This window comes from Corylus avellana, chromosome 11, assembly GCF_965113065.1.
Source record: "Corylus avellana chromosome 11, dhCorAvel1.hap1.2, whole genome shotgun sequence".
NCBI lineage: Eukaryota > Viridiplantae > Streptophyta > Magnoliopsida > Fagales > Betulaceae > Corylus > Corylus avellana.
In genome coordinates, this window is record NC_142500.1 from 18,784,819 (window position 1) to 18,810,390 (window position 25,572).

At 36.9% G+C, this 25,572-nt stretch overlaps 3 protein-coding genes and 2 pseudogenes across 4 annotated transcripts; 4 read left to right on the plus strand and 1 right to left on the minus strand.

Annotated features, from left to right (window-relative positions):
• Positions 1–707: 707 nt before the first annotated feature.
• MUR3 (Exostosin family protein) lies at positions 708–3,528 on the plus strand. Of its 2 annotated transcripts, none has more exons than XM_059576344.2 (2): positions 708–939; positions 1,059–3,528. In XM_059576344.2, the coding sequence occupies exon 2, from the start codon at positions 1,390–1,392 to the stop codon at positions 3,187–3,189; it is 1,800 nt and encodes a 599-aa protein (XP_059432327.2). In that variant the 5' UTR covers positions 708–939; positions 1,059–1,389; the 3' UTR covers positions 3,190–3,528. The 2 variants fall into 2 exon arrangements, with proteins under 2 accessions (XP_059432327.2, XP_059432328.2); XM_059576345.2 differs by having other exon boundaries at positions 1,062–3,528.
• Positions 3,529–7,315: 3,787 nt separating this feature from the next.
• LOC148583184 (uncharacterized) lies at positions 7,316–9,751 on the plus strand (annotated as a pseudogene).
• Positions 9,752–12,599: 2,848 nt separating this feature from the next.
• On the plus strand, positions 12,600–14,859 carry LOC132166610 ((-)-germacrene D synthase-like; annotated as a pseudogene).
• A 3,096-nt stretch (positions 14,860–17,955) lies between these two features.
• SDD1 (Subtilase family protein) lies at positions 17,956–20,567 on the plus strand. Its single transcript, XM_059577130.2, has one exon. The coding sequence runs from the start codon at positions 18,264–18,266 to the stop codon at positions 20,565–20,567; it is 2,304 nt and encodes a 767-aa protein (XP_059433113.2). The 5' UTR covers positions 17,956–18,263.
• Positions 20,568–21,106: 539 nt separating this feature from the next.
• On the minus strand, positions 21,107–22,934 carry PSB28 (photosystem II reaction center PSB28 protein). The gene is made up of 2 exons (XM_059576971.2): positions 22,794–22,934; positions 21,107–21,837 (listed from the first exon to the last, which is right to left on the minus strand). The coding sequence occupies exons 1-2, from the start codon at positions 22,864–22,866 to the stop codon at positions 21,359–21,361; spliced, it is 552 nt and encodes a 183-aa protein (XP_059432954.1). The 5' UTR covers positions 22,867–22,934; the 3' UTR covers positions 21,107–21,358.
• Between the last annotated feature and the right edge of the window lie 2,638 nt (positions 22,935–25,572).

Sequence of the window (25,572 nt, forward strand, 5' to 3'; positions counted from 1 at the left end):
AATAATTGTAGCTTTTGGGGCCAGAGCATATACAGAAATAACCCATTATACAAACAAAAGCAAAAATGAAGAATGTGAATGTTTTTGTAGTAAAGTAACCAGTATTCCTTTTCTTTCAATAAGTAATGAAAATGGCCAAGTCACCTAATTTTGTTACACACACTATGTAATAACTCATGAATCCACGCATTTCTTTAAGGTTGTTTTTGACATAACTTACGAATTTGACACAAATTAGCAGGTTAGAAATTGAAATATCTTATCTTTTTTAATTAAATAGGTCGTGTACTATTAAAGTTGCACTTTATCATACTAAGATTTGATTACATCGACAAGTCTTACCTGTTCGAATAAGTGTTCGGACAATTCAAACAAATAAGATTTACCATGCAAGTGATACTCTTACCTTGTCCAAATACTTGTCTGAGCACCTATCCGAACAAGTAAATCTTACCCATGCAATCGCATACTCGCGTCCTATTACACTGCCATACCATTACATGTTTGCACTATGAGAAATGATACACTTCTCAAAAAATTTTCTCGATTTCCAAATGATACATAAGTTATGACACATCATATTTTGAAGAAGAAAGAAAAAAAATTGAACACTTTTCTTTCAATATATATTTATCCCACTTTACCATCCATTTTCATTGGAGTGTCTAAATCTAACTCCTTAAGATTGACAAAGACCATTTTGTTCTCTTATTCCAACTCATGCAACGCAATTTCGGGGAACATCGGTTTCCTCACACCGACACGTCAACCCCACAAGTCCACGCGGCGCAATCTCACCGGCTACCGACAAGAGACAACTCCCGGCGCACGTTGCTAACGTGCGCATCCTCCGTCATCCCCTCTCCCATATACAGTACTGAGACTCTCCTCTCTCTCGCAGAGCAAAATTCTCGATCTTTCTCAGCAAATGAAATCTCAGTAAGTCTCTCTTTATCTCACTCTTTCACGTATCCTTTCGTTAAATCTTTCTTCAATGTTATATTTTCTGTGAATGTTGTGGGGGGTTCGATTTGTTAAAATCTTCAATTTTGTTCCAGAAGATCCGCAACTGTTCGAACGAACTCGGCGATTCCTCTTGATTCGTGCTCATTTTGTTTATAAGATTTTGTGTTAGATTGGCTCGTATAGTTTCGCTATAATCTGTCACATTATTCCTGATCCTGTACTTACTGTTTGAGCTCAAACAGTTGCAAGTTGGTGCTCAGAGTTTTCACCCAAAACTATTACTTGCATCAAATTTGAGGTTAGGGTTTGTGGATTTTGGTCAAAAGACTTGAAAGTGCTGGGTTATTGAATTGGGGGATTGGGTTTGTGTGGAAGTTTGACGAAATGGGTGTTTCTTGATTTTTTGATTGGGATTGGGAGGTAATGCGACGCCGTACGGCGTCGAGTGTTCCGTCGGAGCAAATGGAGAAGGGGACGGGGAAAAATCATAATACCAGGCTTTGTTTCTTGGTGTCTTTGTCTGCGTTCTTTTGGGTTGTGTTGTTGTACTTTCATTTTGTTGTGCTTGGAAGTAGTACTGTCGATGAATCAGTGAAATTGCAACCTGGTCCGGTTAATGATGAATTAATCCCTACCCTTGTGACCGATGCCCATCCAATTGACACCCATTTGGAAACAGCCCCAAGTCGTAGAATTGAGAATTACCCCGAATCGATCCCTACCCATGTAACCAATTCCGGTCATATGAACACGGATTTAGAATCTAGGCCTAGTCGTGAGGCGGAGAATTACCCATTTATAAGAGCATTGAGAACGGTGGAAAACAAGAGTGATCCATGTGGTGGGAGGTATATCTATGTTCACGACCTTCCTTCTAGGTTTAATGAGGATATGCTGAAGGAGTGTAGGAGTTTGAGCCTTTGGACAAATATGTGTAAGTTTACAACCAATGCGGGGCTTGGCCCGCCCCTTGAGAATGTTGAAGGGGTGTTCTCTGATACTGGTTGGTATGCGACAAATCAGTTTGCGGTTGATGTGATATTCAGTAATAGGATGAAGCAGTATGAGTGCTTGACACGAGATTCTTCTATTGCTTCGGCGATTTTTGTACCCTTTTATGCGGGATTTGATATTGCCCGGTATCTTTGGGGGTACAATATCTCGAGGAGGGATGCAGCTTCACTTGAACTGGTTGATTGGCTTATGAAGAGGCCGGAGTGGGGCATAATGGGTGGCAAAGACCATTTTCTTGTTGCAGGGAGGATCACGTGGGATTTTAGGAGACTAACAGATGAAGAAACAGATTGGGGTAACAAGCTTCTGTTCTTGCCTGCTGCAAAGAATATGTCCATGCTTGTGGTTGAATCGAGCCCATGGAATGCTAATGATTTTGGCATTCCATATCCGACGTACTTCCATCCAGCAAAGGATGCTGATGTGCTCATTTGGCAGGACCGGATGAGGAAATTAGAAAGGAAGTGGCTCTTCTCTTTTGCTGGTGCCCCACGTCCTGACAACCCCAAGTCGATTAGAGGGCAGATCATTGATCAGTGCAAGAAATCCAAGGTTGGCAAGTTGTTAGAATGTGATTTTGGGGAGAGCAAGTGTCATTCTCCAAGCAGTATAATGCAGATGTTCCAGAGCTCTCTTTTCTGCCTGCAACCTCAGGGTGATTCATACACGAGAAGATCTGCTTTTGACTCTATGTTGGCCGGTTGCATACCTGTCTTCTTCCATCCCGGGTCAGCATACACACAGTATACTTGGCATCTTCCAAAGAACTATACGAAGTATTCTGTGTTCATTCCAGAGGATGACATCCGTAAAAGGAATATTAGCATAGAGGAAAGGCTTCTTCAAATTTCTCCCGAGCAGGTGAAGATCATGAGGGAGGAGGTTATAAATCTCATTCCAAGGCTGGTATATGCAGATCCTCGCTCGAAACTGGAGACTCTCAAAGATGCCTTCGACGTAGCTGTACAAGCAGTTATTGACAAAGTTACAAAGTTGAGGAAGGACATCATTGAAGGTATTACAGATGATAACTTTATTGAGGAGAACAGTTGGAAATATGAATTACTGGAAGAGGGACAGCGTGAGGTGGGACCTCATGAATGGGATCCTTTCTTCTCGAAACCAAAGGATGGCAACGCGGATTCTGTCGATTCATCTGCAGAAGCTGCAAAAAATTCTTGGAAGAATGAGCATAGAGATCAATCATGACCGAGAGGCAATGATATGCCAGTATAATTTCCGGTAATGTCTCAAGCATATGGAGACTGCAGCTTAGAAGAACACCAGAAACCTTAAGAGAGTGCTTGTATGAAGCCTTATCCAGGCTTGTCAAGAACTCATTGTAGAGTTTATTATCACATATATCAGCCCATATCCTTGTTTAAAGCCAGAATATAGTCAACAAGCCAAAACACATAGTCTCTGCTTATATGTTTTTATATAGGACTTTTCACTTTCCGCATTTTTGAATCTGTTTAGTGATTCTTTTTAATGTATTGTAGCTGAGCTTTCATTATATCATCAACTTTATGTTATTTCTCCGATCAATGCATACCGGAAATAATCATGCATCAATTTTATTTCCAGAGCAATGTGTTAAAACCTAGTTACATCGAGTGATTACTTTATGCGTTTACAATTTTGCTGATGTTTGGAAGATCAGATTGAGTGCTGAGACCTCTAAAAGTTAAAAGTGTTGCTCCAGTTATTTCAACATTGCACTGCTTCAAAAGTTTCTATAGGCAGTGGTATTATTACAGTAGAATCTGTCATGCATTTTATTATTTTTGTTTTGACTGGAATCTCAAAAGATGTTAACCATTACGACTAAGTATAACTGAATGGAAGGAGCTATTGAGTTTGCTAGTGGATCTCCTTGCACATGATCATAATTCAGAATTGTTCTGTATTCTTTTTCTAGAGATGAAGCATCATCTTCAAAGATTTGCTAGCTTTTTTTTGATGTCTATTACCTGTTGGGCCTTATTTGTCCCACAAGAAGTTGTGTTACAATTTTCAATATGGTTGAGAAAGTAACGGGACAACTGGACATTAAGGGTGACAATTCATGTTCGTGTGTCGGGTCATGCCCTTAAACTCTAATCCACTTATTTCGTATTGAGATTTTATCAAAAATTGTCAGCTTTACTGTAGATGTTATGTAAAATCTCAGTGCTGAAATGGTCCTTATTTGTGAGTTTAACTATTAGGAAATGGATGTGCTTACTGCTCCATCAAGTTCTCATTTTTGGTTTGTGGTAAGTCTTGTTACTACTCTATCCTTCTGGTGCTAGAGCTGTTTTTTGGGCTTCTTAGTTGCGCCTTGATGTTGTTCCTAGTCCTTGAAACCCTTATCCCTCTGCAAAGTAACTGCACTGCAGTTTGCACCTGTCCTTGCAAAATGTTCCATATAGAACAAATGTTGTTTTAGTCAATACTTCATAGTATATTGAGCAAAATTATCTTCTGCTATTAGTGTTCTCTTTTAGTAGATGTAGCCAGAAACAAGAAAGAAGAAGAAAAACAACCAACCAACCAAACAAAGGTTTCGTTTCCTTAATTTTGCCTGACCACCAACTTTTAGGTCGCTTGTAGGTTCAGCTTAAGTTGGTGAGCATTTATATTTCGTTCATTTTAGCTAAAACGACTTTTTTTTTTTTTTTTTTTCTGCCTATTTAACTATCAACTTTTCAAAAATAACCCACTTCCGACTTTTAAAATCTTTCTCAATTCCATTTAAATATTTTTCTTTATTTTTATTTTTATTTTTATTTTTATTTTATTATTTCCTTACAAAATTACTTCAAATCCATTTGGCATAGAGGAGAGAGAATGGTAGATAAAAAAATCATATATTTTTTTATAACAATTATTTAGCATTGCTATGTCATTAGGTGTGATAGTAGTAAGGTAAAAGTATGGCTTTTAGCGTTACTTTATTTCTATGACAAGTGTGATTTCATGGTTACATAATATTAATGAACAGAGTACTATTATAAGTACTATAACTTTTACTATAAGTTTCTTACCAATTGACGTAGAAGTACACGTGACACTTATCATGTAAGCTTCAATTATTCGTTTATGAACCTTTTTTCTTTTTAATTATTTCCTAATTGGCACGGGCTTTCTTTATTTCGCATATGAGCTAAAGAGTCTCATATAACTGTTTTTTTTATGCCTGCTCAAAAAGCTGACTTTTTGACCGGTGGAAATGTTGCAAAAGTTTACTTTGAGTTTGATGTAGGGCGATATTTACTATATTTTCCGTAAAAACGAAAATAAGAAAAATATCTAAAATAATATTTGAGCACTCTTGATCAGAATTTTATCCGTTCTAAAACAATGAAAATACAAATGGAAAGATTGTCACGATTATCGCTGATTGTTAATTTTATATTAGGATTTTATTTTATTTTATTATGACTTTATTTCATTTTCTTAATAGGGTTAGATTTGCTTTAATTATTTTACTTTCCTTATTAGGATTATGTTTACTATTGCTACTAGAATTATGTTCATTTTCTCTACAAATATTTATTTTCTATAAATAGGCTAGCTTATAATGTAAAACTAACTTATTGAATCATTATCAAATCAGAGAATTTTCTTTCAAAACTCTCTGGAGTTTGTCTTCTTTTCTCAACCTGCAGGTTTGAGTTTATCTTTGAGTTGAAGACGAAGACGCTTCTCCTTACAGAATCAAAGAAGCTGCTATTTGAGTAGTTACTTTAGTCTTTCGCTACATCAGAGTCAATGAAATTCTTGGCTTAATTTGGATAACATACTTGCCAACTTCCGAGGATGGTTTCTGGAAATAAAGCATGCACAAGTCGTCGAGATGGGTGCTAGGAGGGTTGACACGGGACACCATCACCATATGTTGGGTGGGATGGCGCACATCACATGTGCTCTGGAGTCTGGAGTTATCATGCTTCAAGAATAAATGGTGTTGAATGTTGATGGCTAAGTCGAACGACCATTATTTGGTTATAAGGCTTTTTTATCTTTCTTTTCTTCCTACCTCGACTAGCTAGTTAGGCTAATGGGATCTTTGGAACCTTCAAGTCTTCTCTTTAATAATTGAAGATAACTAAGAGATTGGGCTCTTAAAGTACTCTTTCTCAACTCTTAAGAAAACATATCTAATGTTACAATATATATATATATATATATATATATAAGAAATTATTCAAATCCTTTTGTAAAACTCTATAAATAGAAGGGTACTTAATTACATTTTTAGTACCTAGATTTGTACATTTTTATTTTTTCCCATCCAAGTTTCAAATCATATATCAAATAGTACATGACTTACGGAAAAATACCAATTTAGTACTTCCGTTAGGTTCTGTTAGTCCAAATTAACAGAATGCCAGATGTCATCACATACAAATGCCAAGTGTCTTAAACCCTAAAATAATTTAAAAACTAAACCCTAATTTATTTTTTTGAAAAATATAGGATGGTCGGCCACCTCCATTTTGGCCATTGGGGGTGGCTCCAATGGCCAAAACATGTCATGTTATACAACTATGTCACACCTACTAACATGATGGATTTTAAGTAGTTTACATTTTTATTTTTTTATTTTTAAGTTGTTGAAATTGGAAGCTACTTAAAACATGTCACGTTAGTTAATGTGACATAAGTACGATAAATAGATATGAAGAGTTACTAAAGAACCCATATAAAATGAGTGTAAAGACTAATATTAGAGTATTCACAACAACCTAGCCAAAATGCTAAATGGGCTATAAATGTCTGTCCATCAACTGAAAATTTTCTTGAGCATGCATGAACTGTGATCTATGCATTTGGTGAATACTGTTTATTCGACAAATAAGATCTTATTGAATAAATATTAAATAAAATTATAATATTTAGCGTTTCTATTTTTAATTGGGACATATCATGACAGTGTCATAGGGGTGCATGATTTTCCACACAACATCCTCCAGTCCAGGTTGCAACATTTTTACCTTGAATTAGCCTTATAATTTAAGTTTTAACCGATGGAATTAACTAGAAGAAGAAAAAGTGTGGCCCGATGCTTACTGTTTTAAGATGAAATTAAGACAAGCTAATTAAATTGCTGAATCTTTATGGACAAAACACACAAAACACAAAACATGGTTGGTTACCACTTACCAGGAAAAGAAATGAAAGTGAAAGGCGATATACAAAGTTCGGCAGATCGAGGGACCATATTCTAATGTTGACAACCTTTGACTATGTTCACACTTCTTTACCAATCATGCAACATACATTTATGTTATAACTTATAACACTACGTATACTCTCCCTTCCTTTCTCTCCATCTGTGCTGTAAACAATGACATGTGAAACTCATAAGGCAGACATAGCAGTAAATCCCAAGCCTCCTCTTCTTTTACTTCACCTTCTCTTTCTCTCCATTCTTCCATTACCGATCACAGCATCACCAGCAACACAAGCTGAAGCTCTTGTCAAATGGATAAACACCCTTTCCCCTCTTCCCCCTCGTTCTCCTCTCACTTCATGGTCTCTCGCCAACCTCAACCACCTTTGTAACTGGAAAAGCATTGCCTGCGACTCAACTGGAGTAGTCTCCGAGATAACAGTCTCAGGTGCAAATCTCAGTGGAACACTAGCCCACTTCAACTTCACCCCATTCCTTAACCTCACCCGCTTCAACCTCAGCCACAACAATCTCAGCAGGTCAATACCTTCGGAGATAGGCCGGCTAACGGAGCTTCAGTACGTGAGTCTTCTCCACAACTATTTCGATGGGAAAATCCCATATTAGATTACCAATCTTCAAAAGGTACGTTACTTAGACCTTGGATCAAACCTCTTACTAAATCCTGACTGGTCTAAGTTTTCAGCCATGCCTTTGTTGACCCACCTTGCATTTAATCACAATTATGGACTCACTTCAGGCTTCCCAGGGTTTATACTTGATTGTCACAACTTGACCTTCTTTGGATTTGTCCCATAATAAGTTCAATGGAACAATACCAGAATCTTTATTTACCAATCTAGCCAAGCTTGATTGTCACCAAACATTTCCCACCTTTCCAAGCTCAAATATCTTCGTCTAGGATTCAACCAGTTAAGTGGTCGAATTCCGGAGGATATTGGAGCAATTTTAAATCTTCGAACTATAAGCTTGTACAACAATTCATTGGAAGGGAGAATTCCTTCTTCAATAGGCCAGCTCAAGGGCCTCTCGAGTCTCGATCTTAGCTGGAATCGCTTGAATTCTACAATTCCTTCTCAACTTGGGTTTTGTACAAACCTCACCTTCTTGGCCCTGGCTACAAATTCATTCACTGGGGAATTGCCTTTGTCCTTGACCAACATGACTAGAATTAAAGAGTTGGATTTATCTGGTAATTCTCTCTCTGGTGTGATCTCACCGTATTTTCTCTCCAATTGGACCGAGTTAATCTCTTTGCAACTTCAGAGGAATTGTTTCACTGGAGGAATTCCACCAGAAATAGGCCAATTGACAAAGCTCCAATTTCTTTTTCTGTTTAATAATAGCCTTTCTGGTTCAATTCCATCCGAGATTGGGAACTTGAAAGATTTGATTAAATTAGACCTTTTAGAAAACCACCTCTCTGGTTCGATTCCTCATACCGTTTGGAACCTCACAAACCTTCAACTCTTACAAGTGAATAAAAATGAGCTTTCTGGCTCAATTCCATCAGAGATTGGGAACTTGAAAGATTTGACCTTTTTAGCCCTTTCAGAAAACCACCTCTCTGGTTCGATTCCTCAGACAATTTGGAACCTCACAAACCTTCAACTCTTACAAGTGTTTAAAAATCAGCTTTCTGGCTCAATTCCACCCGAGATTGGGAACTTGAAAGATTTGAAGGATTTAGACCTTTCAAAAAACCAGCTCTCTGGTCCAATTCCAGTAGAGCTTGGAAAGTTGACTCAACTGCAGGTTTTACAATTGGCCTCCAACGAATTGTCCGGGAAAATTCCAACTGTAGTTGAAAATCTAAGGTTGCTGCTCTTGCTGGATCTGAGCAAGAACCATTTGATAGGAGAGATTCCTCGGAATCTAGTCAACTGTACAAGCTCAACTATACCTGAGAATTGTGAAAGCTTATTGAACAAAAACTTGAGAAACGACCACATGAACATGGTGGACCTCAGCAGCAATAGACTCTTAGGAAATATTCCTCAAGACCTTGCAAGGATTTCATCATTGAAGAGTCTTAATTTGTCACATAACCAACTTTCAGAGGAATTCCCATCATCATTTTCCGACATGGTTAGTCTAAGCAACATCTTTATCGATTTTTCCTACAACAATTTAACAGGTCCGATCCCAACTAATTCTATTTTCAAAGATGCACCTGCAACAGCTTATGTTGGAAACTCAGGTTTGTGTGGAGATGCAAAAGGACTAACTCCTTGTTACACACAATATTCCAGAATGAAAAAGCATTCTAATACGTCTCTATTAGTTATCCTCATTCCTATCTATGGCCTGTTACTATTAGTACTACTTGCAGCCATTGTTGCTGGACTCATAACATGTTACCGGAAGACCAAACTCTTGGAACAAGAAAGCAGAGCAATTTTAGAGTGTGAGGAGAAGGCCGAGTCATTGATATGGGGAAGAGATGGGAAATTCACATTCAGGGATATTGTGAAGGCCACTGAAAACTTCCATGAGAATTATTCTATTGGAAAAGGAGGATTTGGAAGCGTTTACAAGGCAGCATTGTCGACAGGCCAGATTGTTGCAGTTAAAAGATTTAATGGATGATGAATTTTGGCACTTCTTCTCGTCCGAACGGTAATTGAATGGATGATGAATTTTGGCACTTTTGGTCACCATTTTGCCTACCGAATTAAGCCAACAAGAACTTACACAATTGATTAGAAGTAAAACAATAGAGCAATTAAACCATTAAATTGGGAAATATTACATACATGAAACAAAGTTGCTAATCATAAGTGAGGCTTCATCTTTAACCTTAGTTGAAGGTTTAGCCTCTCATGTTATTGAAAGACAAAAACAAAATTGATTGAATTCATAATGTAAAATCGAGTACTTACAAGTTACAAATAAGAATCACAAAGTAGAGATCCAAAAGCTAGGAAAACCTTAAACTCTCTTCTTTCTCCTCTGCAATCTTCAAATTCGTAGCCCCCTCAACTAATTAGATAATTCCTTATTTATAGACCTAAAACTTAAGGTTTTACAAGTTGAAATCGGATAAAATTCGTCCAGGTACCCTTTTATTGCGGGACAATTTTAGAATAGTAAAATTCTGAATTAGGAAAATCTTATTTCACAATGAATTATATTATTTTGAGTTAGCTTTCCAATGCCACTTGAATCACCTCAATCGGATATGTGAACGAAAAGTTATTGTCAAAATACTGAGACATGTGCAGAATCTGAATTTGAATTCAATCCGAAATTTTATCCAATCTTATCTTTAATCCGATTTAACCATTTCTTGGATTTGGTTAAACTTAACCACATCATCTAGGTCTTCTCAAAGTATGTTTTCTTCCAAAAAGTAGTTTTTCTTCAACACCTACAAAATACTAAAGGCACAAAACTAACACAGAACATCAGATAATAACACAGCTAAAAGATTAACACAAGTAAATTAAGGGGTCAAAATATACAATATTTGGCACACATCATACATCATAGACAAAACCACCGGAGCCACTGTTTTGGTTGGTTTTGGAGACTCCGATATTGAGGGCTTGGAGGTTTCAGTGGTGGATGGTGGGTGTTGGGTGTTGGGTTAGAATGAGTAGAAAAGTTCATAAGATTGATTTGGATTAAAAATACGGTGTTTTCATTTCTATTGTATTTGGTGTTTTTATTTGATGTGTTAAATTTCTATTGAATGTTGTAAAAAATAGGTTTTATACCGCATCCCAATAGAAATGGCTCTCAATATTTAATCTTTACTTATTCATTTACCCTCTCTATATGATTTGTTTGATTTGCTTCTTATGGCTCGAACTCCAAGTTTGAGCCCATGTTATCCCACCATCAGACTCTTCTGATTTCTTTTGAAATTATAGATTCTAAAATTATAGGGATTCAGACAATTTCTTATGAGAATTGAATATATTTTTATCGGGTTCTTACTCTTTATTTAGTAGAAAACACACAATAAAAAGTAATTGGATGTTTAGCAAAAATTAAACAATTGCCCTCTATATTATATTTACTCAATGTATTACAATGAACTTTTATATTTCACTATATTCTATAACAAGCATTTTACTTTTAAGCAAAAACTAGCATATTTGCTGGAGTTGCCAACTACTTTTTTCGTGAGATGATACAAAATGTTTTATTATTAAAAAGTTGTGAATTGATTTGATTGCCGAATTGTTTAGCAATACCAAATATTAAATACTATACTTCCATCGCATTCTTATTTTATTGAGTTAATGTGGCACTTTGATCAACACTTGTTAAAAACAAAAAAATCTAAGAATTTATGAATGCAGCCACATCAACCTAATGAAATAAGAGATATGCTATTGGTTCTCCCCCATCCAACAATTGTAAATTTACTATTAAATTTGTGGGACCCACATGTGGGTCTCACAAATCCAATAATAGATTTGCAAGAGTTGGACGTGGGAAAAGACCAATGGGAAGGAAAAGAATTATCTCTCATGAAATGAATGTGAGATAGTGTAGCATATCTATGAATTTTTTTTTTTCCTATTCAAAAAAGGTTGGAGGGGGAGACTAATTGTGGTTATTCTACTTGACATGACCATAGTAGCACCAACCTGCAAGGGACTTCTTAAGAGGGACCTAGACAGCGGAAACTGCAGGCGCACCCTCAAGACCAGCCGAGCCATAACTTAACCACCCGCCCTACCAAGGTATCAATGGGAACCAAGGTGGTTAATACTAATCAGGCATGGAGATTCTCCATTACGGAGATTCGAACCCATACCCTAGTACTTACCTAACCACTTGGGGGATTACCTTGGGCCATTGAACCACCACCCTTGATGGCCATATCTATGAATTTAGTGTGCCCATCAAGGGTAGTGGTTCAATGCCCCAAAAAGTTTTTCTGGCTCCTTTCACTAATCGATTCTTTTTTGACACCAACTCCTTCAACGCTTCTTTTCTAGCGGCTACTCCTCCGGTATCTACTTTTCCGATCACACTTCCAGGTGAACATAAGCAATTGCATCAATTTTTTATGCTTTCACTTGTGTAGAACAACTCTCTGCAAAAATCATGGCATGCCTATCACAACTAGGATGAAGAGCAGACCTAAAAGAGCCTTCAATGATTGGCATGATAATGACATAAGACCTTATTTCAGGGTGAGATTCTGTGTTATCGTCTTAAGTCATTCTGGTGTTCTACGCTAATGTGTTTATCTTTGAATAGATGATACAAAAGACTTGATTTGTATCAGGTCCTATGAAAATTATTCTCAATACCTAGTCTTTCTCTTATTTCTTTAAAATTTAGAAAAAATAACTTCCAGAATGTGTGAAATGAGGTAGAAATTTTCTAGGAATGTTTTACGGTGGTTTGTTCAAAATACTTTTTCATATAACAATTTGTATTCTTCAATTTGCTCGTACAGGAAACCGCTGAGAAAATGAAGCAACAAGTTCAGGAATTGAAGGGAAACGTGAGGAAAATGCCAATGGCTCCACATGAAAAGTCTTCACAGAAACTGAAACTCGTTGATGCAATCCAACGTTTAGGCGTGTCTTACCATTTTGAAAATGAAATTCAAGAAATTTTGCAACAATTACACAACAATACACTTCGTGACTGTGATGACCATGAAGATGATGATGATGATGATAACCTTTACACTGTTGCTCTTCGGTTTCGGTTACTTTTTTTTTTTTTTTTTCTAATTTAAAAGGTGGGAAGGGGCGACCAGTGTAGTTTCCCTCCTTGGGCGTTACCATCGGGGTTCTCACCCGCTGTGGAATGTCCGGTTTGAACCATAGCTACTGCCTGGGAAGGCGAGCCCGTCACCACAACCCCACAAAGGTGTGAGCCAGTAGAGCCTCTTCAAAGTAGCATCTGGTTCACGCATCTACTACCGCAAGCGGATTCGAACACGCGACCACTAGGATGAAATGAATTCTTCTACAAACTCAACTACCACCCTTGTGGTGGTTTCGGTTACTTAGATAACATGGTTATTATATTTCTTGTGGTATTTTTTTTTTTTTTTTTCCATCACAAGTGCATGTTTCTTTTTATTGCACAAACGTTTACACTCTCTATATGCTTATATTGTGAAGCAGATATGTTCACCAAGTTCAAGAACAACAAAGGGAATTTCAAAGAATCACTTATCAATGATGCGCAAGGAATGTTAAGCTTGTATGAAGCCACACATCTGAGGGTGCATCGGGAAGATATACTTGATGAAGCTCTTGTGTTCACCGCCACACATCTTGAGTCGGTAGCATCCCACTTAAGCCCTCCTCTTGCAGCACAAGTAAGCCATGCCTTAAAGCAGCCTATCCACAAAGGACTACCAAGGTTAGAGGCAAGGAATTACTTTTCCATCTACCAAGAAGACGCTTCACATAATAAAGTCCTTCTTACCTTTGCAAAGTTGGATTTCAACCTATTGCAGAAATTGCACCAGAAAGAACTTTCTGAAATTGCAAGGCTAGTTATTAATTTGAATCATGTCAATGTACTTGAAAGTATGAAGTTTGTCCATAACTCTATGTTAACAATATGATTATGCTAAATTATGTTTATAGGTGGTGGAAAGACTTGAATTTTTCAAAGAAACTGCCCTTTATAAGAGATAGAGTGGTTGAGGGCTACTTCTGGATATTGGGAGTGTACTTCGAGCCTGAATACGTTCTTGCTAGAAGAATGCTAACCAAAGTGATAGCCATGACCTTCATTGTTGATGACATTTATGATGTGTATGGCACACTTGAAGAACTTGAGCTCTTTAGTGAAGCAATCGAGAGGTTGATCAAATTTACACACTTCCTCAGTTTAGCTATCTTTGAGTAGAATTTTGCATGTTATTTCTACTGCTTTATTCTTCCCTTTAGTTACATTAAATGGAAAAGTCAATTCACAGAGTCTACATACTTTACAAGTGGGACATTGGTGCCATAGATCAACTCCCGGAGTACATGAAAATGTGTTACTGGGCCCTCTTAGACGTTTGCAGTGAAATGGATCAAACAATAGGTGTAGGAATATCATACCGTGTCATATATGCAAGAGAAGCAGTAAGCATCATCATACATACTACGAAAATACTTCTTACATTTAAGGATCCCCCTCTTCCCCTTCAATTCTCACCGGGAACCAAAAAAAAAAAAAAAAAAGACAGAAAGCAAGAAAATGCATGTTTGTTGTCTTGTAAAATTAAAATCTAATTGTTCTTGCTTGTTGTCTCAGATGAAGAATCAAGTTAGAGCTTACTTTCATGAAGCCAAAAAGTTCCACCAGAAATACACCCCCACAATGGATGAATATATGCACATTGCACTAGTTACCTCTGAATACTCGATGTTAGCAACCACATCCTTCGTTGGGATGGGAGACATCGTTACAAAAGATGTCTTCGAGTGGTTGCTCAACGACCCTAAAATAGTTAGAGCTTCAGTAGTGGTTTGCCGTTTGCCGACTCATGGATGACATTGTGTCACATCCGAAAAATTCACTTAATTACCACCCATGATTTTTTATCACTTTTACAATCATACCCTTAAACTTTAAAAAGTGTCAATTTCGGATTACCATCTTTTATAAGTTTGCAATGTCAACCCTTCTGTCATTGAAATTCAGAGTTAAATCTAATTGTTGATGAGTGAAATTCCCCAAATACCCCTAACATGTTTATAGAATTACAAAAATATATTAAATTTAGACGGATATTTTGGGGGATTTCACTTTCTCTATTAGGATTTAACGATGAACTTAGACGAGATGGTTGACATTGCAAACTTCTGAAAAATTGTAATCCTAAATTAATACTTTTAAAGTTTAAGAATATGATTACAAAAGTGACGATATATCAATGGTAGTAAGTAAAGTTTTTCCTCTGTTACATATGTTTAATAATATATAGTTGTAAGTTTAAATCCAACTTGATTGCTTTAGCCTTTAATATCCCAAAGTGCATGCGCAAGCCCAAGACTGCAATCTGCAGTTCATAAGAAGAAAGAAAAAGGACAATTACGGGCCAAAACTAAACGAAAAGAGACCTTTTTGGCCCATAATTGAAGCTTTAAAGGATTGGCCCATGGGAGAGAAAAGGATTGTCCCAATATGGGCCCATAGTTTTGTGCAATTGTTTTGCTTTATCTGATGTGGCAGCATATCATTGGAGGATGTAAAACAACCCTTTTACGCCTCATCCAAGCCCAAGGTTTTCTCGAAAAAAAAACTATATATATTCATAAATAATTAAATATAAAAAAAATTTATCAAGAATAACAATATAAATATTAAAATAATTAATTTAAAAGAAGAATCTAAGTCTAAATCTAAATATAAAAATTTAATTACACACTTCAATATGAATTTCACCAAGAATTTCTCCTATGTTAAATTCAATGTATGAATAAAGCTTATCTCCTTCTTCAACAATTTTTTGGACTTCAAAATCTGTAAAACCATGTACAGTGTGGAAACTAAGTTGTATATCTAAAACGTCTCTACTATTTCTCTCAAAATAAATCTCAGCATTCTTACTTTTTACATTATATTAACTATTTTATATTACTATTTAAATAAAAGAATTACTACAAATTTTTTTTTTATTTTTTTCACTTTTTGGAAATCAATTGAAGCCTCGAGGTCAAAAATAAGAAAATAAAAATGGATCACCTGGCAAATTCCCTGGGCTCCTGTTTGAAGAAATCAACTACGGGAATAAAGCCAACTTCTCCATCATTCCCAGTGATCTTTAACTTCAAGAAGTAGTCGATGATTTCCAATGGAAGGAAGACACATCAGCTAAAGCATAAAAATTGCACAAAAATACCCTAGAACAAATACAGCAGATTTCGGACTCAATAGAGAGAAAGTGTTTTTTTAAATTTTAATATAATTTAAATTTTTAATATTTTTAATTTTGTATATAAACACGTGTCAAGATTTTAGAGGTACTGACGTAGATTTCTATCAAAATTTTGGACGGAAGTTTGAAGGAGCCGTCTTTATGTAAACCCAATGTACCTCCTATGATAAAAACTAAACCCTAAGGGGCAAAAAATAAAGTTGTTAAACCGGCAAAAAGGTATTTAACCAAAAAAATAATAAAATATTATTTAAAGATTAAAAATAATAAAAAAATAATGGTGTGGCTGGCCACCCATATTTTTATTAGAGTATTCTCAGCATACTTCCTATAAGGGAGTCTATTCGCTATGTGTAGGGAATATGTCCAAAAAATTGCAAAAAATGTCCCACAGCAGACTCCCTAAATGAGCCTCAACCATGAGGATCGCTACAATGGAACCCAAAATATAGGGTTCCACTATTGCAATCTTTATGATTATTAAAATAAAAAAAAAATATTTCTCTCTCTTCTCTACTCTCTCCTCTCCTCTTTCCTCTTACAATTCTCTCTCCTGTCTCCTCTCATATATATAATACAATTAAAAAAATAAATATTTTAATAATATAGGGAATGATTAAGGGAAGCTATTGGGGTGTATTTTAACATAGGGAAGCAAAAAGTAGTTTGGATCCTTAAATGTAGCGAAAATGACGAGGAAGTTGCTGGAAATGCTTTTATGAAAAACATGTGTCTCATTTATGGCCATACCAACCATGAATTAGATATCCTCCAGTTTGGATCCGTTGCTTGGGGGGGGGGGGCATATGCCGCATAACATGGCATAGGGAGAAATTTTACCCTAGGTAAGGAGAATTTTTAGGAGTCGACCCCCCTCCCCCCCTCCCATGGTGGCATTAGAAGTTATGATGAGGCACTCAAGGGAGCTCTTATCTTCCCTATCATCATCCAAATCAACAAGTTTCAAAGAGTACATAATTTCTTCTTAAGGACGTGTTAGACCAAGGACTCCCACAACCCACATGCCTAATTGCGCAAGAGTTGGCATTTGTGGTGACTACAATGCGTGAGTAACACATTAGAGTCACGACCCACCATATGTTTTGTGACATAAGAATTGTCGACTCGGATCCAAGCTTGCAATTCCTATCCAATCGACATGATGACCATTAGAAGTTAGCAAGCTCACAAGCCTTTAGAAATAAAACAAATTGACACTCTGGTAGCAACTAGTAAATGAAATTGTTGGACCTCAAGGCTCCATATAATATATATGTATACTAATGTAATCTTTTGTATTTCTGAATAATCTCATTAAAAAGACATTCAATATGTTAATCTCTTCAATATACCCAAAGACTTTTTCTTCTACCTATTCTCTTTCACTCTCGGAAACTTCCTAACCATGTTCCCTCTAGTCATCACAATAAAAAATTAAATTTACTTTGTCAAATTTTGTTGGTTAATTTTTCTAGAGAAATCTTATATACCAAGCTTTTATCACACTTTCATAACGTGACACTGCCAATCGGTCCTTTTAAAAAAAATAAAAAATAAAATAAAATAAAATAAAATAAAAAAGAAAAGACTTAATGGATGATTGGTAGTACTACATCAGCAAAGTGTGATAAAATTATTGTATATAATATTATTGTCTTTTTTTTTTTTTAATCCTTTAATTATTGTCAAATAAGTTTGTAAGAAATTATAGTAAAAATAGTAGTAATTCACGTAAAGTGTAGTTTCTAGCCTTACACTTTTCCATAATAAACCATGAATGAAGTCAAAGGAGGAGTGACGCATGCACAAGGTGCAGGAGGAAAGGGAAGCCAAGAAGCAAACCAGAGAGCGTGTGCATTTATTGACAACCATTTTCATTCTTTTGTCAGTACACTTTTTCTCGCTGAAATTCCAAAAACATTAGGTGTGGAACAAAGATTAACAGAATTTGAATCTAACGGGCCTCATATTTAATGTATTAAAGCTAACCAAAACATCTCGTGAAGCTTATAAGCAAGCAGCTCTCTCAGCTCCTCCAAGAAACCAGAGCCTAGCTAGCTCTCTGTGTCTGATCCCCAACAAAGGATCCTCGTGATGGAGAGCTCTTATGTTTCACGAGTTTCATATTTCACACTCAGAAACCCAGATTTGAATCTTCTCCGATTCCTTCAAATACCTCACAATTCTTCCACAACATCATGCATCAAACTCCAAGCATCTTTGTCTTAATCTTTTACCATGGAAGCCAAAATCCAGCTCTGCTTTTCTGCCCTTTTACTCTGTCTTGTTTGCCTCAATGCCAGCCCTCTCCAAACCTACATAGTTCAGCTCCACCCACATGGTATAAGCAGCTCTTTGCTCACCTCCAACCTTTCATGGCATCTCTCATTTCTTGAACAAACCATTTCTTCCGAAGAAGACGCTTCTCACCGCCTTCTCTACTCTTACCATTCTGCCATGGAAGGTTTTGCAGCTCAGCTGTCTGAGTCCGAGGTGGAGTCCTTGAAAAAGTTGCCTGATGTCCTTGCAGTAAGACCTGACCGGCGGCTCCAGATTCACACTACATATTCTTACAAATTCTTAGGACTCAACCCCTCAAGAGGAAGTTCTTGGTATAACTCCGGATTCGGTCGAGGATCAATAATAGGGGTGCTCGATACCGGAGTTTGGCCTGAAAGTCCGAGCTTCGACGATCATGGAATGCCTCCAGTTCCCAAAAAATGGAGAGGCATTTGCCAAGAAGGGCAGAGCTTCAGTTCCTCAAATTGTAACCGGAAACTCATCGGTGCGAGGTTCTATACTAAGGGTCACCTAGTGGCTTCCATGTCGCCATCACCAAATATTGTTCAAGATTATGTGTCTCCAAGGGATGCCCACGGCCATGGAACGCACACATCCTCAACAGCTGGGGGAGCTGCAGTTGCAATGGCCAGTGTTTTAGGCAATGGAGCTGGTGTGGCTCGAGGGATGGCTCCCGGTGCCCACATTGCCATGTATAAGGTTTGCTGGTACAATGGCTGCTATAGTTCTGATATCCTGGCTGCAATGGATGCTGCTATTAGAGATGGAGTTGACATTCTCTCCCTCTCTCTAGGCGGCTTCCCACTGCCAATTTATGAGGATAGCATTGCAATTGGCAGTTTTCGAGCAATGGAGCATGGAATTTCAGTCATTTGTGCAGCAGGAAACAATGGACCAATTGAAAGCTCAGTTTCTAATGAAGCTCCTTGGATTGCAACCATTGGTGCAAGCACACTTGACAGGAGATTTCCAGGTATAGTTCGAATGGGTAATGGAGAAGCCCTCTATGGAGAATCCATGTACCCTGGGAACCGGTTTATGACCACTGGAAGAGAGCTGGAGCTGGTTTATCTGACAGGTGGAGACAAGGGAAGTGAGTTTTGCTTCCAAGGGTCTCTACCAAGAGAAAAAGTTCGAGGCAAAATGGTGATATGTGACCGAGGTGTCAATGGACGTGCTGAAAAAGGTCAAGTTGTGAAGGAAGCTGGTGCTGCTGCAATGATATTGACAAATACAGCCATCAATCTGGAGGAGGATTCAGTTGATGTCCATGTTTTGCCTGCAACACAGGTCGGTTTTGACGAATCTGTTCGCTTAAAGGCTTACATAAACTCTACAAGAAAGCCTACAGCTCGAATCGAATTCGGGGGAACTGTGATAGGGAAGTCCAGGGCTCCAGCAGTAGCTCAGTTTTCAGGAAGAGGACCAAGTTTTACAAACCCTTCAATCCTCAAACCAGACGTGATTGCTCCTGGTGTCAACATAATTGCTGCTTGGCCTCAAAACCTAGGCCCTACTGCCCTTCCAGAAGATCCTAGAAGAGTAAATTTCACTGTCATGTCCGGGACTTCCATGGCTTGTCCCCATGTCAGTGGCATTGCTGCTCTTATCCACTCAGCTCACCCCAAATGGACCCCTGCAGCTATTAAATCTGCAATTATGACAACTGCTGATATAACTGACCATTCAGGGAAACCTATAATGGATGGTGACAAGCCAGCAGGAGTTTTTGCCACTGGAGCTGGGCATGTGAATCCTGGAAAGGCCATTGATCCTGGGTTGATATATGACATCAGGCCAGATGAGTATATCATTCATCTATGCACACTTGGGTACACAAAATCAGAAATTTTCTCTATTACTCACATGAATGTGAGCTGCCATGAACTTTTGCAGATGAACAGAGGTTTTAGCCTTAATTACCCCTCCATTTCGGTAACCTTCAAGCGGGGAATGACAAGGAAGGTGATCAAAAGGCGACTAACGAATGTGGGGACTCCTAATTCCATTTATTCAGTGGAAGTGAGGCCACCAGAGGGAGTCAAAGTGATAGTTAAACCTCGAAAGCTAGTTTTTGAACACATAAATCAAAGTTTGAGCTATAGCGTATGGTTTATATCAAGCAAGAGAGCAGGAACACAGGGTGAGTTTGCACAGGGGGATTTGACTTGGGTGCAGTCCAGCAATAGTTTTTACAGGGTTAGAAGCCCCATTTCAGTAACTTGGAAGGCTAAGCAGTAGGGCTAATAACAGTAGTAGCATGACTATAAGTCTGCTCATTTAGGAAAAATAACCTATTGTTATTACTCGAGGATTTATGTTCATGAAGATTTGATGCAAGAGTTTGTTTTCTGAGTTTTTGTAGAAAAATTCAGAACAAACTCAAAAAGAAAGTGTCTTTCTGCCATCCCGCAGAGACAGATGAATTAATTATATGAACTTCTTGTTTTCTGAAAATCTGTTTGGAACTTTAATGTTTTCACTTTAAATGTCTCTTTATGGATCCCCTTTCTAATGAAGCAAATAGGCTGAATGAATGTGCATAAATCTGCAAAATTAAATCCACATATTCCTATCATCTTTATTCTCCATTCAGCAGAACAATCTATAAAATTCCACACACACACAAAGTTTAAAGAAAAATGAGACAGATACATATATAAGCTGATATATTGAGCATCAGGGCTGCAATTGGAAAGAAGAAGATGAGTTGACCATAAACGCTCTTGATCAAGTAGCTTAATCCGCAGAAATTTAACAAGCTAAAAGAGATTGACAAAAACCATGTCATTGACATAAAAGGCAATAACACATTAATTAATTTGAAATAAGAACTATCTCTTAAGTCGTGTAAGAAACAAAAAATGAATTAAACATCTCCCAGACAGTGCAATTTGTTAAATAAGGAGCATGCAGTATTTGAATATCCACATGAACCAAGTCCTCCCAAGCTTCACTTGATAATTTACAAAAATCAACATCATGACAGATGAAAGTGAAGATTACGACAAGAGAAAAGGATACAAGTTGCCTCATTTTTTGATGAACTGCAAGCCATTCTCATCCGAGTATCTCTCCATGAATCTCATGAATCTGTCCCACTCTCGCGGAGTCCGCATTATATACTTGGCTTCAATTCCTGCAGGCTTTCCGTTGACAAATTTGGCATTCACATCAACTGACTGAAGAACCCCTTCCTCATCAATCATGTAAAAGCCAGTGATATCACCAACTTCACCGGACGAATCGAAAACCGAGGGTTGTTCAAACCTGAAGATAGCCATACCATTTGTGCCATCTTTTGACTTGGTTAGCCTCACATCTGGAACCGTCTGTTCATCAGTTCCTTGGATGAACTGAATCTTCGGTTTGACCATCATTGTAACGGGCCCACGGGAGTTCCGTCTTAGCGTAGTTAGCCTCAGACGCGGCAGGTGAAGGCGAGGCAGGTGAAGAGATCGGCCATTGAATGAGGACTGTGCACTTTGATGAACAGCCCAAGATACTAGGCCTACAAACATTAAGTTATTGAGTTTAACCTGGAAGGATTGCCAATTTCTACTATTTCATATCTTCTAGTGCTATAATGACATGTCCAAATCTCCCACTTGAAACACACTCATTGACATAGATATATTACAAAAACCTCCAACATGGAATATGGGTGTAAAAGATGCTCCTCGTTTTAAAGGCTGAAAAGGTTCATATATTGAAAAGGTTCTATAAAAGAGTCCTAAAATTGGAGGGATCTTATAAGACAAAGAGTTCCATATCCCCTTCAATATTTTTTATGTCTTCTGTTGCTTCCTCAGATTGTGTAGTTTTTCCCCTGAGACAGAACCTTTCTTCTACACGTGTGATAATTATTTCTTTGTTAAATTCATTACCATAGTACATTTACATAGACACCTAAATACACGCCACCAAAACTCTTTAGAAGACAAAATATGTGTGTGAGACGAGCAACCTCCTCCTTGCAGGCCTGTTTAGTGCCAAATCTTCCAACAGAAGTGAATATTTTGATGTTTCACCAGTAATTTTGGAGTAAACTGATGTTGTTCTTTCTATGATAGAAAAGTGGATGAATTTCCGTACTACAACATTATAATTTGTTAGATATTTATTGAGTTTAAATCATAAGGAACCCATATCTGATAAACCATTAGTTTCTCATACTACATTCTCATCCACTAAGACACCATCAAATTCTTGAACAATTTCAAGCAAAACCGACAAACCCATTTCACCTATACATGTTCCTTCACCTCTGGCTCCCTCCATCCCCCCAAAAAGTGGAAAAAAAATTGCATTAAAAGAGTTCAAACCATGCCAAATTTAGCAGAGAAGCAACATAAAATGCAGCATCAATCTTAAAAACCCAAAAGTGAGGATCACTTAATTTTCCATCTATACATACCAGAAGAAGATAATGTCAAAAAAAATATAATCTTTCTTGAAGGGAAGTACCTGAGGAAGAGCGTGGCTGCTGCAAATGGTGTGAGACTGGAGATGCCATTGCAAGAGATTGCAGGGTTGCCATTGTCTGAGTGAGAGAGAGAGAGAGAGAGAGAGAGAGAGAGAGAGGGTTATAAAGGAAGAGAGTTGGTGTGGAACTGTGGATTGTAGGCAGTGTGGTGTGTAAAAACGACAGCCATTCGCTTGGATACATTCTGAGCTTTGCAAAATGGATTGGTCGGAGAGAGAAAGGCACTGAGCTTATTTCGGGTACGCGCCATGCATAGTCAGTCAAACCACTATAACTGGACACGTGGCACATTACTATGTGTTGCCTCAAATTATATATATATATATATATAAGATTTAAATTATTTAATTAAAAATAATGATTAAGATTGTCTTTAGCCCCCACAATTTCGTAAGTCAAAAGCGCATTTTTAAATAAAATTGTAGAAAATATTTTGTTTGAGACTGAATACAAGGAAGATTTGAAAATGTAGATTTTTGACACGTTCAAAAAGCAGGCAATGTGGTGTGTTTTTTTTTTTAAATAAAATAAAGCCTGCACGATTTTAAATTTTATCATCTTAATATTTATCAAAATTAATATATCAAATAATAAGATTTAAATTATTTAATTAAAAATAATGATTAAGATTGTGTTTGGCACCTCCATTTTCTAGGCCAAAAACACATTTTTAAACAAAATCGTTAAAAAAATGTCTCATTTGAGAGTGTATTTGAAAACAATGACAGTTTGAAAATGTAAAATTTTCACACATTCAAAAAGCGCAAGCACAATTTTAAATATTGAACTGCGATTTTTAAATTTAATTTGAACCATGATTTTATCAAATACATAATTATGTTTTTATTAGCGGAATTTTGAAATCTTTATTTTTCTAAACCGCACATTTTAAAACCGTTAAACCAAACGGTCACTAATTTAATACTATATATTTTATTTTATTTACCTTGATTCGGATTAGGTAAATCAACCTAAAAAATCATAGAAAATGCTAGGTATTCTTCTAGTGTTTTTATTGTGTTCTCTCAACTGTGATGTGGCTTTTAAAATTACCAATAAATTAAAAATCAATAATGATAATTTCAAATTGAATTATAATTTTAAAAGTCACATTACAGTTAGGAGAACACATAGCATTTTCCAAAAATCATTGCTTCAATGGTATAAAGATTTGGGCACCAACAAAAAGGCCTAGTCGATGGCCCAACTTTATTTGTCCCTTGTATTTTATTTTTTTATTTTTACCTATTCTATTAAATTTGTACTTTAGCTTAAGGGCAATGATGTTATGCACTAATGAAGAAATCCTAGCACTATGTTTGAGAAACATGATTAGTCTAATCTAATACATGGGATGATGTGATCCTTCCTCCTAACCCCAATTGCTCATTCATTATTTTATTCTTTCTTTTCTTTTCCTTTTTCACTTTTCACTTTTCTTCTTTTTACACTCATTGATGATGATATTATTCAAAGCAATTATTGATGGTGACATAAACATTGTTTAAGAAAGTAATTAAGGTGAGGCATCTCTATATTTATCTTTTAATTACAACCGTAAATCCCTTGTTCATAGCATAGATATCCAAGTGGGTGACATCAACTTTACTCACTCTTTTGTATACTTAACAAAAGTCCACTTACTAGATTATGAACAAATGACAATTGAGACAAGATTCGGCATTTTTAAATCACCGCTCGGCTAATCAACTAGCTAATTATTAAGTAATTAAGAAGACCGGTGAATTTTGAGGCATAATAAGGAGATAACTTTAAATAAGACATATTTTTATATATATTATAATTTATATATTTTTTTCCTTTAAAATCAATTCTTCTTATTTTACTAATTAAGCATTCTCTACATTATAACTGCTATTGGAAAAGTTAGCTCAGCCGGCATCAGATACTGCAAGGAAGGTGGGCTAAGGGTTATGTTGGTAATTTTACTTATACTTCCAAAGTAACAAATCCTTTTTATCATACCATCAAGAAAAGATCCTTTGCTAGTCATACTAATCAATGGCTATTGTCTTTCTTCTTTTTTTTCTTTTTTTCTAATTAAAAAAAAGGTTGGAGGGGGAGACCAATTGTGGCTATTCTACCTGAGCATGACCATAGTAGCACCAACTCGTGGGGGACTGCTCAGGAGGGACCTAGATGACGGAAACCGTAGGTGCACCCTCAAGACCAGCCAAGCCATAGCTTAACCGCCCGCCCCACCAAGACATCTTGTCATTGATTACAGACTTAACATAATCATAACCTTTCATTCATTTCTCTTGAACATAACTTTTGAGACAACTAGTTATTTTTAACATAACAGTGATTTTGAATGTGAATTCTGACTCAATAATTTATCTCAATTTTAGTTAAATATATTCCGTGTTGAACCTTATTTGTTCAATAAGAGTTTAAACCCATACGTGAGAATTTGAAGACGCGGTCGGAACCAGAGAACCCTGAGAAAAGGTTGGGACTAGAAAACCTAGAGAAACGGTCAGGACCGTCTCGGATTTGTAAAGATAAAGGCTGCATGGTGTAGAGGTTATTGGTTGATGTACCGAAAGGAAGAGAGGAAACGTATTAAGCCTTACTTGTTGAAGAAGAGTTTTATTCTACACGTGAGAGAGAGAACTGTTTTCAGGGTTTAATTTATGTTAACCATTTGATTAACAATGTGAGATAAATGGACCATCAACTTCAGTTGGCAGCTTCCAATTTCAAAGCTTGCTAACTTTTGAAAGTTCCATCTCATCT